The sequence below is a fragment of the Symphalangus syndactylus genome, chromosome 15, assembly GCF_028878055.3.
Source record: "Symphalangus syndactylus isolate Jambi chromosome 15, NHGRI_mSymSyn1-v2.1_pri, whole genome shotgun sequence".
Classification (NCBI taxonomy): domain Eukaryota; kingdom Metazoa; phylum Chordata; class Mammalia; order Primates; family Hylobatidae; genus Symphalangus; species Symphalangus syndactylus.
In genome coordinates, this window is record NC_072437.2 from 98,278,096 (window position 1) to 98,290,704 (window position 12,609).

The window sequence follows — 12,609 nt, forward strand, 5'->3', positions numbered from 1 at the left end:
CCCTCCCGGGGACCCCTCGCCCTCCGCGCCCCCGCCCCCGCCCCCAGTGCCAGGGCGGAGGCAGGCCCGGCTCGCAGGTAATTATTGCCAGCGGAGCCCGCCGGGGAGCGGGGGTGGGCGCGCCGGCGGGGGCGGGCGGGCGCGGCGGGGCGCGGGCATAAAGGGGCGCGGCGCGGGTCCCGGCGCCTGGCTCCCGCGCAGCATGCCCGCCAGCGCCCCGCCGCGCCGCCCGCGGCCGCCGCCGCCGTCGCCGTCGCTGTCGCTGCTGCTGGTGCTGCTGGCCCTGGGCGGCCGCCGCCTGCGCGCGGAGCCGGGCGACGGCGCGCAGACCTGGGCCCGTTTCGCGCGGCCTCCCGCCCCCGAGGCCGCGGGCCTCTTCCAGGGCACCTTCCCCGACGGCTTCCTCTGGGCCGCGGGCAGCGCCGCCTACCAGACCGAGGGCGGCTGGCAGCAGCACGGCAAGGGTGCGTCCATCTGGGACACCTTCACCCACCACCCCCTGGCACCCCCGGGAGACTCCCGGAACGCCAGTCTGCCGTCGGGCGCCACCGGGGACGTGGCTGGCGACAGCTACAACAACGTCTTCCGCGACACGGAGGCGCTGCGCGAGCTCGGGGTCACCCACTACCGCTTCTCCATCTCGTGGGCGCGGGTGCTCCCCAATGGCAGCGCGGGCGTCCCCAACCGCGAGGGGCTGCGCTACTACCGGCGCCTGCTGGAGCGGCTACGGGAGCTGGGCGTGCAGCCGGTGGTCACCCTGTACCACTGGGACCTGCCCCAGCGCCTGCAGGACGCCTACGGCGGCTGGGCTAACCGCGCCCTGGCCGACCACTTCAGGGATTACGCGGAGCTCTGCTTCCGCCACTTCGGCGGTCAGGTCAAGTACTGGATCACCATCGACAACCCCTACGTGGTGGCCTGGCACGGCTACGCCACCGGGCGCCTGGCCCCCGGCATCCGGGGCAGCCCGCGGCTCGGGTACCTGGTGGCGCACAACCTCCTCCTGGTGAGTGCGAGGGGCCAGGCGGAGGGCCACGCAGGGGAGACAGAGGGCCGCCGCAGGGGCCAGGGGGACGTGTGGGAACTGAGTCTCCTCCAGACGAGGCTTCACTTGGACACGTGTATGTGGTCACCAGGGGGAAACTGAGCAGTTCTGACTTCCCTTGGAAGGCGTGGAATTAGGAGAGAAATCCCTTAGTGGACACACGAGTGAGTGCCCCTTGGAGTCCATCTGTGGAAAGGAAGCGGGGATAGGTTTCCGCAGTGAGGAAAGAAACTCCTTTCTCTGGGTGTAGAGGAATTCCTAGAGGTGAGGGCGGGGAGGATTTGCTAGGAGTAACTACAGGGAGAGAATGAGCAGGGTGGATGAAAGAAACACGTTTGTTCTTAAGCCGCACGGATCGCATTACTCTCTGGAGATGTCACGAGTTCAGTGTTAATCCAATAAGATCTGTCTTGCTTGTGGCACAAGTTCACACTGTTGTGAGTGTCAAAACACAACTCCCCGAGAGTCAGATTTAAATTGTGTTTGGAGGTCCCTTCTGCGGTAGGGCAGGGAACTGCATCCACCAATCTTACTCACCAGGGGTGTGAAGACCACTTTATACAATCTCAAACAAAGCTAGTCATAGAAACACAGAAACAACTGCAGGGTGATATGGATTGTTCTACCACATCTGTATTTCCACAGTGCTCTCTACAGTTGAAAGGGTTCCTCACTTATGACGTTGTTAGCCTGATAAAATTAATTGTAACACCTCTGTGCAAAATATTTTATTAATTTTGACAGCAGGAAATATTGATATGCCATGGTAAGCTTGTCTCAAGTATTTCTTCCTCCTTTTTTCTCCTTGGTGTTCAAATTTAGGCACCATTGTTTTCTCCTTAGTGTCCAAATTTAGGCACCATTGTTTTGGGGATTCATTTATAATCATGTCAGTTGTTAGTACACTTTGTACAGAGTTTTGTGTCACAATAAAATATTTTATGTACATGTATAAACATTTTAATAAAAGTGTTTAAATGTACAACTTTTGGTACCCAATTTTGATGACTTGTGGGCCTACTGGGAGGACCTATTTTTAAATTTAGAATTCAGCCACATATTCTGAACAAAGTCAGTATGAAAACCATTTCTAAACACTTTTAATTAAAGCCATAGATAATATGGGCAGAGCAGTACAGGGTTATTGAGGTGACTTAGTGCTCTGAGCTGCTGGTAATGTTGTAATAATGGCTAAATTAGATTTTATGTCAGTTCCACAAAACCTGTTTGCTACTACTGGCCATAAAAGAACGTTGGGTTTGTTTGGAAACACGTTGTGATTTTTGTGATTTCATACTTATGTATGTCTTTTCATAAGGATGTTTTAGAGCAGTGATTCTTACACTTTTTCAATCCTTTTATGGAACTGAAAAACCCTAAAGACCACCAGTGTGTGGCTGGTGATAGAAAAACTATGGGAAGAATGGTCTCACTTTTTGAAGAAAACATAAGCAAGTTATCAGTTCATACTGGAAGCAAATAAATGGATCAGCTGGAGGATCTAATAGATCATGCTCATAAAATCTTTACTTTAGATTTAAATCCTACAAGTTCTATTTTTAGAGTCCCTAGGATAAACTCGCGTATACAAAGTAGTCAGTTGTTATTATAGTGGCTTATAGGATCATTTTATTGTAAGATAAAGACTTGCGTGCTCTCTGGTGCTCTGGTGTTTTAGGTAATCAACATGTTAGATCTTTGTGCCCACTCATAGCCCTCTGATTAACTTCTCAGTTATATTTTTCAACGCTTACACAAAAAATTTGACAAACACTAACCATCCTTCCTAGAAATGCAGTGGACTTTGTATTTAGGGAAATTAGTAACAGGTGAATGTTCGATTTTGCTGATGTTGCAAAGAAACTGTTAGTTGGTGTAAAGTATTAATTTTGCTTTTAAATTCCTTTCGGTTTGGTGTTTAGTCATTCTTGTATCTTATTTAGAAGCGAGTTCCCATTGTCAAAGAAAGTATCTTGAATTAATTTTGTTGTATGAGATACTTTCATTCTGTTTTCAATGACCTTTCTTGGTGTGTATATGGGGGTTGGGGGAAGGGAGGATAGAAACGTTTGAGCTTACCTGAAAAATATAAAACATTTTGCAGATTTTGCTAACAGTGCATTTTAGCTGGGGCTTAGATATTGCTGCTGTACAGACGTAGGGGCCAGTTGTGTTCCGGGATCTGATGCTGGTGAAGGATAAAGACTGGCTAGCACCCTTCCCTCACTCCCTTTGTGTTTCCACTAATTCACAAATGGGTTAAGGAGATCCCCTGGGATGATGGGAAGCTTGACCCCCTCCTAGACAGTCAAGAATCATCGATGGTCTGGAGGACAGGAGGCAGAACAAACAAACAGCAGGACAAATAATGGAGGCCCTGCTCAGAATGGAGGTCTTGATGTTCTTTGTGGGTTCCTCATACGGAGTTAGCCTTGGCAAAAATGGTATGTGTGTGTGTGAGAGAGAGAGAGAGGAGAGGGGAGAGGGGAGGAGAGCAGAGGAGGAGAGAGAGAGGAGATGGGAGAGAGGAGAGGGGAGAGGGGAGGAGAGCAGAGGAGGAGAGAGAGAGAGAGAGAGAGGTCTCCTACAGAGAGCTTGGAGCTCAGGCTGCTTTGCTCATTTGAGTGTAATCCAGGAGGACACACCTTTTCTCTCGGACTTGAAGACCAACTGCTCAGCCTTCACAGCTCTTGAAAGAAAGTTCTTGATGTCCCCTGAAATCAGCACTGGCGACTGTAGTTGGGGAGTTCAGCCCCAGCAGTGCCTCTGAGTCTTTGTTCTGTATATGGGTTCTAAGAGGATTAGAATCAAGTTGGAAATACACGTGCTCCCATTCCCCACCTTCGACTCCCCTCACTGCCTGAGATTCTTGCAAACATTTGTGCAGGGAACCTGTGAAAAAGACTTCTTTCACATAAGGAAGTAGGGCTAGGAAATACTGATCTGGGCATTGTTGAGCATTAGCGTGAGTGTGCAGTTCTCAGCCCATCTGTCTGCAGTGTTTGTTGAAGCCATCACTTCGTGTCTCTTCAATCCTTCCTCAACTTGGATTTCAGGCCCTAGCTCTCCCTTGCTTCTCCTTTCAGCTCCCTGGCGATTCCCTCTTAGTCTCCTTTGCTTGTTCCTCCTCACCTTGCCTGTAAGTAGTGGAGGGCTCAGGGCTCTGTCTAGATTCACTCCAGGCCATTGCTTTGAATACCGCTGCATCCCGATGACTGGAGCTTTTGAGTCTTCACCCAGGTTTCCCCGAGCATCAGACTTGCATAGACAACTGCCTTCTCCACGAGGATCTTTAATGGGCGTGTCACATCCCAAACCAAACCCCTGCTTCCCCTTCTCTATTATGACTTTACTCTTCCAGTTGTTGGACCCCGAATCTTAACTACTCCCCTTTTTCATGTCTTGTTTCTAATTCATCAACAAATCCTGCAGCTCTACCTACCTTCAGGATGTATCCAGAATCAAACCACTTCTCCCCTTATCTGTGACTATGATGGAGGTGCAAGACACCATCCAACCTTCCCTGGGTAATGGGAAGAGCCTCACTGCTGGGGTTCTTGCTTCTGCCTTGCCGCCTGCAGTGTGCCATGATGCATGCTCTACGGGGTGACATTATGTGTGGACAAGACAGAGTCCTTGCTTTTTCAAATCCCACCTGTTCTTCTGGAGCCAGCTCACACGCTCCCTTGGGCCCCATGCCTGAATGCCATCTCTTCCTTCTATGGCATCCCGCACAGGACTTCGCTTTGCTCAGATGCCTCCTCCCACGCTCTTCCCTTTATTTAACCATTTGTCTCCTTTTTACCCCTTCACTAGCTGGGGTAATCCTGTTCACTTCATCTATATCTCTGAAAATGGCATCTTGCCCTCCCTTGGTGCTCAGCAGGTGGCTTCTGGTTTACTGAATAGCCTGATTTCACCTTTATAAACTCATGCTACTAGAATTTTCTCTCCTTGTCTGTCTTTCTAACCACTTTCCAATGTAACAGAGACTACCAAATCCTAACCTGATAAGGAAAAATAGGTAAACATAACGTTGCAGACTCTGATATCTGCAGTGAAAATTTAAGGTTCATCATCAAATGTGTGATTCCATTGTGAAAATGTCCAGTTAAAAGCCATCTGTAGTCCCCATGCAGCAGTATGAAGAAGTTTTCAGAATAAGAGCAGGTGGTAAAGTCTCCTGGCCAGCTTTAGGAGTATATATTGGAAGGGGCTTTGTTAGCTGACTGAATTTTTATTCCCCAAGTAATTAGTATAAGCAATTTGTCTACTGTATATATGCTCAAATTACATATACTATGCACTTTTGAGAAATACTTTACAAGTTTTCCTTTCATTAAAATGTATTTGGGGCTGGGCGCAGTGGCTCACACCTGTAATCCCAGCACTTTGGGAGGCTGAGGCGGGTAGATCACCTGAGATCAGGAGTTTGAGACCAGCCTGGCCAACATGGTGAAACCCCGTCTCTGCTAAAAATAGAAAAAATTCACCTGGCGTGGTGGCAGGTGCCTGTAATCCCAGCTACTTGGGAGGCTGAGGCAGGAGAATCGTTTGAACATGGGAGGCAGAGGTTGCAGTGAGCTGAGATCGCACCATTGCACTCCACCTTGAGCAACAAGAGTGAAACTCCATCTCAAAAAAATGTATTTGGTATGTAACTAGAATAATCAACTGGATTGAAAGTTAATATAAATTTTAGAATACTACTGAATTCAATAGTGCATTTAGTCAGAAATAGTAAAAATATCTCCCAAACAGCTCGAATCACTCCTTTTTGAACACATTGTTTTTTGAAGGTTACGGTCAAGTCCAAGAAAAAATTTTAAAATAGGAAAAGAATTAATCAAATCATTTCAAAATCATAGCAGTGTTTTAACAATGCCAATTATTTTGAGTTGAAGAAAAGAAGGAAAATGTAAACTATGCATTCAAATAATGTCAATGTGCACTTCTCAGGTGCAAAATGAATGAACACTTCACTGTGCCAGCTGAATATGTAGCAATCACGGCTTTTGCACGTAGAAGCCTTCTGAATTATATTCTCAAAAATATCATCGCTCTAAACTAGAATTTTATTATAATTAATTTGTGCAAAAGTTGTCTTTCTTTCAATGAATGTTATCTTTTTAAGGCATAAAGGAAATTTTAGGTGTAGGAGGAGAATAGAATACATGCTTACTGGGAGGACAAGTAATAATAGGTGAGTAAAAACACACAGCTTATTGAATTGTCCGAGATCCACATCTTCTCCAGAAATGCAAAGTTATACTTGAAATCTGTATTTAAACAGATAAGCAGAATGTGACTTTTATATGCTCTATTTTGATGTATTCTGAGTACGAAGATAACCTGAAGGATGCCTTTTTCCCCTCTTTGTCTTGGGGTAAACTCTTGCTTACCCTTCAGAGACTTGACTCAAATATTTTCATTTTGCAATAACCACAGGTAGAATAGATCATTTACTCAGCTGTGGCTCTCTTAAGAGCACAGACTAGCTATCACATTTATTTTAAGATTTGTAGTGCTTATCTCAGTGCTTGGCACGGAGGAAAGAAATACAATTTTTAATGAAGGCATAAGTGGAGAGGTAAAATACATGTTTCTGGTTTCAACGTGTCCATTTTCTTTCTTGTAAATGGAATATTGCTCTTGCAGTCTGCTCTCACACAGTATCTGGGAAGGAGTTTTAAAGAGTGAGGAAGAACAGTGAAGATTTTCCTAGGCAGATACGTATGTGACCTTTGTTGATTTCCAGAGCACATAATATCCCAATTTCATCCAGTGGACAGGAAAAGAGAGGAAGAGGCAAAAGAGAGGAAGAGGGAAAAGGTGGCCTCTCAAGTGCCTGACCTGGAAGCTGCACCTATCACTGTCCCTTGGGCAGAACTCAGTCACATGGTCAAAAGGAGTCTGCAAATAATTGTCCCCTGAGGAGCTGTGTGCTCAGTGAATGATTCTATTATGTTGAAATCAGATGGGAACAGATCGTTTAGGATAACCAGCAGGCTCTACCACATTGCCTAACTCCCAGGCATATTGTGAGAATTAAAAGCACCTTATATATGTCAATGTGTTTTGAAAAAATACAAAAAGGTCTACAAAAGTGAGCTATAAATTTATTAATAATAATAGTAATAATAGCAAAATACTTGAGAAATGGTCCTCTTGAGCTGTTTAGAAGGAATCAAACAAATGCATTAGGCATGGTAGCCTCACTTAACTACTTAATTTGCCTCTTCTTTGAAATTATTTCAATAGCATTTGACCAAAAACTATCAAATCATTTTTGAAATAACCTATTTTACATAAAACATATTATCAAGTACTTTTCTGGATCCAGCTTGGTGGTTAAAAGATACATACTAAAGTTTATGACTGATATAACTTTATATATTGACTAAACCAAAGATAAATATTGATTGAACTTTTGTGGCCCCAGTTTCAATAGATTTTTTATTAATATTTTTTGTTTGAAGTACAGATGTCACGTCATCCATGAACCGGTACCATTATAGCTTGATAAAATACTCAAACTGAAAGCCGTGATGTACATTAATTTTAAATATAATGGTTAAGCAAATGTTATTTCCATATCTATAAGTGCACTTTTATTTGATAATTAGAATGTTAGAATCAGAAGGAATTTGGAAAATCCCAGGTTACACTTCTCCCCAGGACGAACTCCTTACAGTGGCTCTCCTGGGGTCAGCTAGCTTTTGCTTGACGCTTTGAAGCAGGAGGAACTCAGTTCCACTCAAGTTACCCCCTTGATTTTCTCTCTCATATTGAACCTGCTGCTGCACAGGACTCCTCCGTGACTGTCTCTTTGCCTTCCTAAATCTCAAAGAATAAAGCAAGTCACTTTTTGACATCTTTCACATATTTGAAAAGACCGGTATGTTTCGTTCTTCCTAGAATTTTCTCCTTCATGCTAATGTCTGCTCCAAGAAGACATGGAGGTGACTGGACATTTAGTCAGGAACATTTCTTGAGAGCTTACCCTGTGGCAGGCAGTTGCAATGTTGAATTCTGAGAATATGAATGTAACCTTTGAACAGGTGCCTCTGTCTTCTGACGTTTGAGGATAAGGTGGAGGAGAGGAGAGGGGAAAGTCGACCTATCTCCCCAGCGGGGAGGGTTTAGCGTTGTCTGTGGGACCTGCCTCTGTCTCATCATCCATCACCATTGTCCTGCTGATGGGTGCAGAGCACTGAGGAAGAGTGGTTGGAGTTCTCCCTGCGCCAGACCCTGTAGAGAGTCCAGAGCCCTGGCTCCCGAAGGAGGCATATTTGTAGGGCTCTTTTCGTGAGGGTCCAGAGGACGGCTGCAAAGCTGCAGGGGAGGATGGGGGCATGGGAGGCAAGCCCGTTGCCCTGTCAGAGCCTCTTGGGGATGCTGCTCCTCCCCGCCTGTCCTCTCTTCTCTTTGGATTTCTCATCATGTGGTCCTCTTTCCTCTGCCTTTTCCTCTCTTCAGTGTCCCAAGTTCTTCCATAGTGACCTGTGTCCCCTTGTTCCCATCAGGCCTTTATGCCAGCCCTGCACAGGTGCGGGGACAGTGGTAGGGGCCTCTTACTCCTGGCTCAGCTACCTCCCAGAAATTGTGTGCCGTCAAACGCAACTCAGCGTGGACCTCGCTCACCAAAAGTACACTGCTTGGGCTGCACGAGAGATTCAGGTTCCTCCCATCCACCTGGCGTGGGCTGTGAGGGGGCTCCCAACCTAGGGGGACTTCTTACTCCTTCCTGGCCAGAGCTGCCATTTCCAAGTCTCTGCACTGTCAGAAGACAAAGGCTTCTCTCTGATTCTGCAGGGCTGCCCCTTGCTCTAGGAGAGTGGCTGGGGTTTAGGGTGGTAGGTCTCACTTAGGTTGCCACAAAAAGAGGGATAAGGTAAGATTCCTGCCCTCATGTCACAGATTAGTAGGGGAGAGGTAACTGTCAAATAATTACAGTAAAATGTATAAATGCCTTAAGAGAAATAAGTACCTGCTTAGGTACCTACTTCAAGAAAGGAGAGATAGGTTAGCGTTTTGGGGAGGTAGTACGGAAGCAGTCAGGGAAAGCAATCCTTGTAAGATCAGAGGCTGGCAATCTTTTTCTGTAGAGGGCTAAGTTTTAGACTTCGCAGATCCTACAGTGTCAGTTGCAACTAGTACACAGTTCTGTGGTTGCAGCATGAATGCAGCCATGGGCAATGTGTTAATGAATGGGCACAGCTGTGTTTCAATAAAACTTTATTTACAAAAATAGGTAGTGGGCCCTGCTGCTGGGTGTGGCTTGCTGGGCACACAAAGTGAGAAGGGCATTGTGCCCTTCTAGGAAACATCCCTTGCAAAGTCAGTGCAGGTGAGACAGTGTGGCCATGCCCACCACAGCATGAGGTCTTTTGAATGGCTGAAGCGTCAGGTGGGAAAGGATGAGGAGCTGAAGAAGAAAGCCTGGGAATTTCCAAGGCCTCTCTTAACATTTGCTGTGCAGAACCAAGCAGTGCCCCAGGTGTTCAGAGTAGACTTCAGTGATTACATTTCTTGTTAGACATTGAATTTTGTTCATGCCGTCCAAGATTGCATTAACAATTTTGGCTGTCACCTTACCGTGGACTCAAATTAGTTTGCAGTCAGCTAAAACCTCTCAGGTTTTTTCCCCCACCTTGTGAATTGCTGTGAAGCCAAACATCCCTGTCATCTCTTTTGTAGTTTATTTTCAAACTTTCAATCTTATTAAATTTCATCTTCAATGTGCAAAGATAAGAGGAAGTTTACCGCAGATGGTGGTTTATTCTTTAAACCTGGATGTCAACTAAATGTGTTAAGGTAATCAGTTAGAGGAATATTGGTACGCTTATACAGTGGAATACTAATTGGTTATTAAAATGTTGATGTATGATTATTAAAAGGCAGCCCATGGTATGTCTCTTCTGTATGAATAAGTATGTAAAGATTACTGTGTAGTTCATGGGTGGGACTGGGCTCTCTCTAGCCTCTGTCCTTCATTCTCCCTGCCAGTGCCTTTTGCCTTGCAGTGTCCCTTCCCTGGCTACATACTCAAGACTGGATTTGCCCAGCCAAACCCCATTAACTCACAGCAGCAAGAGGAAAAAAATAAATTCTTATTAGTTTAGTTCTCTAAATTGGGGGTGGTCTATTTCACAGCAATAGGTAACTGACATAAAAGGAAAGGAAATAATGAAGTAATTCCAGAAAATTTCCTGTAGCTGGAGAACATGCATTTTCATATTGAATGGGAAGAACGGTTGGCGGTGGTGGGGGGTGGGGTCACACCTCTGTGTTATTGCAGGGTCCTGGCTCCTAGGGACCTAGGCACCTCTTCAGTCAGTGAATTGTAGCTTGGAAAATTGGCTAAGTTGGGGAACTATACAAGGGGTCATCACTTTTTATGTAGCCATGCTCTGTGAACCATCTTTACAACTCCCTGACTTCTGGCAGTTAAGCACCACTCACTATCTGGCCTCTGTAACTTCAACATCTGACCGTCCCCGTGGGCGGCAACAAGCCCAACTCTGTGACACCTCTGCTACCAGCAGCCCTGGCCTGGAGAGCGGTGCCCCCCACTGAATGTCTCGGTGAGATTGGCACCCCCATGAGCATATTCCTGATGGTGCAGTGAATGCTCTGTCTCCCTACTTGGGACTTCTGGGAAACACTGTCCTCTGGTGGGTTGTTTGACCTCACATAATATACTGGTTCTTGCATGCCAGCTTCTCTCTGCTTCTTGATTCTTTTATCAGCTGTTAGGGCAAAATGTCAGGCATTTCCGCCTGCTCAGCATTGGGCATTCCTTTTTACAGGCTTCTCAGAGCCACCCTAGCAGCAACTTTACCGCGTCTCCTGGGGTCCTTGCTGGATCGTGAAAACATACTTCTGGAGAAAGTGTTCCCTAGATAATGAATTATTTCTTGTCCTGTGTTAAGTTCCAGTTCTTTTGTCAAGGACCCCAGTGCTGCTCCTCAGGATTTGCAGTGCATGCTCAATCTTGAAGCAATGTTGGGATATGATATCTTTTCTTCTCTATCAGGCCCAGCTGTCTCCAGGTGGGTTATGCTAGGATTTAATCCTAGTTAGTGCCCGGTCAGCTCCTGAGGGGTGCACCTGTTGCTTTTTAGGGGAGAGGTCTCTTCAGCATAAAGAAGTGCTATCTCTTACTAGGGAAGAATGGGTCATCTCTGTAAGCTCCAAATATTCCAAGTTTTCCTCAACCGAGGCCTTGACCTTGGCATAACTGATCTGCCTTGGCTGAGCATTTAAACATCCCTAAATCTCTGCAAGTCTATCAGGTCCTAGGCCTGCTGCTAAGTTTCTCTACTCTTCCACTGCAGGAGAGAAGGCTCTGGCTCTTATATTGAGCCTTTAACTGTTTGTTATTGGCCCTCAGTTTCTCATTATCTCTCTGTAGAGTCTCAATACAGTATACCAGAAAGCATTCAATTCCATCTCCTCGTAGGCAGGGAATGCCTAAATTATTGCACCTACAATGGCATTCTCCTCCAGGATATTTCCCCAGGTTACTGCTGTTGAAATATTTAGCAATTGAGGCACCATTTGTGCAAGGGGACTATCTGCCCCTACACAACACTCAGAATGGCATTCTCTTTGCTTCCCAGAAGGTGAATGAGCTGGTTTCCCAACCCCTCTTGTGTTAGTTTGAGTCCTGAAAGAAGTAAATGTCAAGATAGGATCAGATGTACAAGAAATTTATTGGGGAAAGAATTGTGGAGGATAAAGGGGAAGGAGCTAGGGGAGGCATTGAACCTTTGGATCGTGATGTGTGTCCAACAAATGTGAAGGAGAGTGGGCAGGAAGAAGGATGGGCTGGTAAGAGTTTCACTTGGCACTGTGGGTCTCAGAACAACCCAGGCATAGGCTGATGGGGACTCCTTGAGCCAATGTTGCCCATTGGCGGAGTCCACATCTTGCTGAAATGGGCCTGCATTAGTTCCCCTGCCATGTTTAGTCATCTGGGAGTAGCCGATGAGAAACATGATTTTAGGATCAACTGCAATGGTAGATTCAAAGGGGTAGCAACTGATAGCCTCAGTCAACTGTGCTCCTTATAGCGGGAACACTGAGCAGTGCATTTCTTGGCCATCACAAAGACTAGTGAGGAGTGCCCTTCAGGGAAGGGAATGAAAATTATTTCCAGCCTAGAATTTGCTACTTATCTAAACTGTCAATCATTCATGAGAGTCAAACTCCCAAAAAATAAATCTTCCATAAACCCTTTCTCAGGAAGTTATTGGAGGGTAACCGCCACATAACATGAGGAAGACAAGGAGGAAGACATGGGATCTGTGAAAGAGCAGGTCTAACCCAGGAAAAGGATGATGAACTGTAGACCCATGATATCAGATGTGCAGCAGACTAAGATCAGCCAGCACAGAATGGGGAAGATTCCAGAAGTGTGTCCCCCCAAAATATTGGAGGCCAATGTGACTTCCCTGGGGAAGTTTCTGCTGAGAGGCTATTGGAAATTGAGGGAAGAATTAGTCACAGTTCCAAAGAAAACAGAGCAAATGAAAAAGCAATGCAATTATGAACTTCAA

The 12,609-nt window shown here is 46.0% G+C and overlaps 1 protein-coding gene across 1 annotated transcript in view; it reads left to right on the forward strand.

Moving 5' to 3' along the window:
* The first annotated feature begins 202 nt into the window (after positions 1–202).
* The window catches only part of KL (klotho), a 50,080-nt gene continuing 37,673 nt past the window's right edge, over positions 203–12,609 (forward strand). Inside the window, exon 1 of the mRNA XM_055244565.2 lies at positions 203–1,006. Within this exon, the coding sequence (XP_055100540.1) occupies positions 203–1,006 (804 nt within the window). The remainder of the gene's footprint in view (positions 1,007–12,609) is intronic.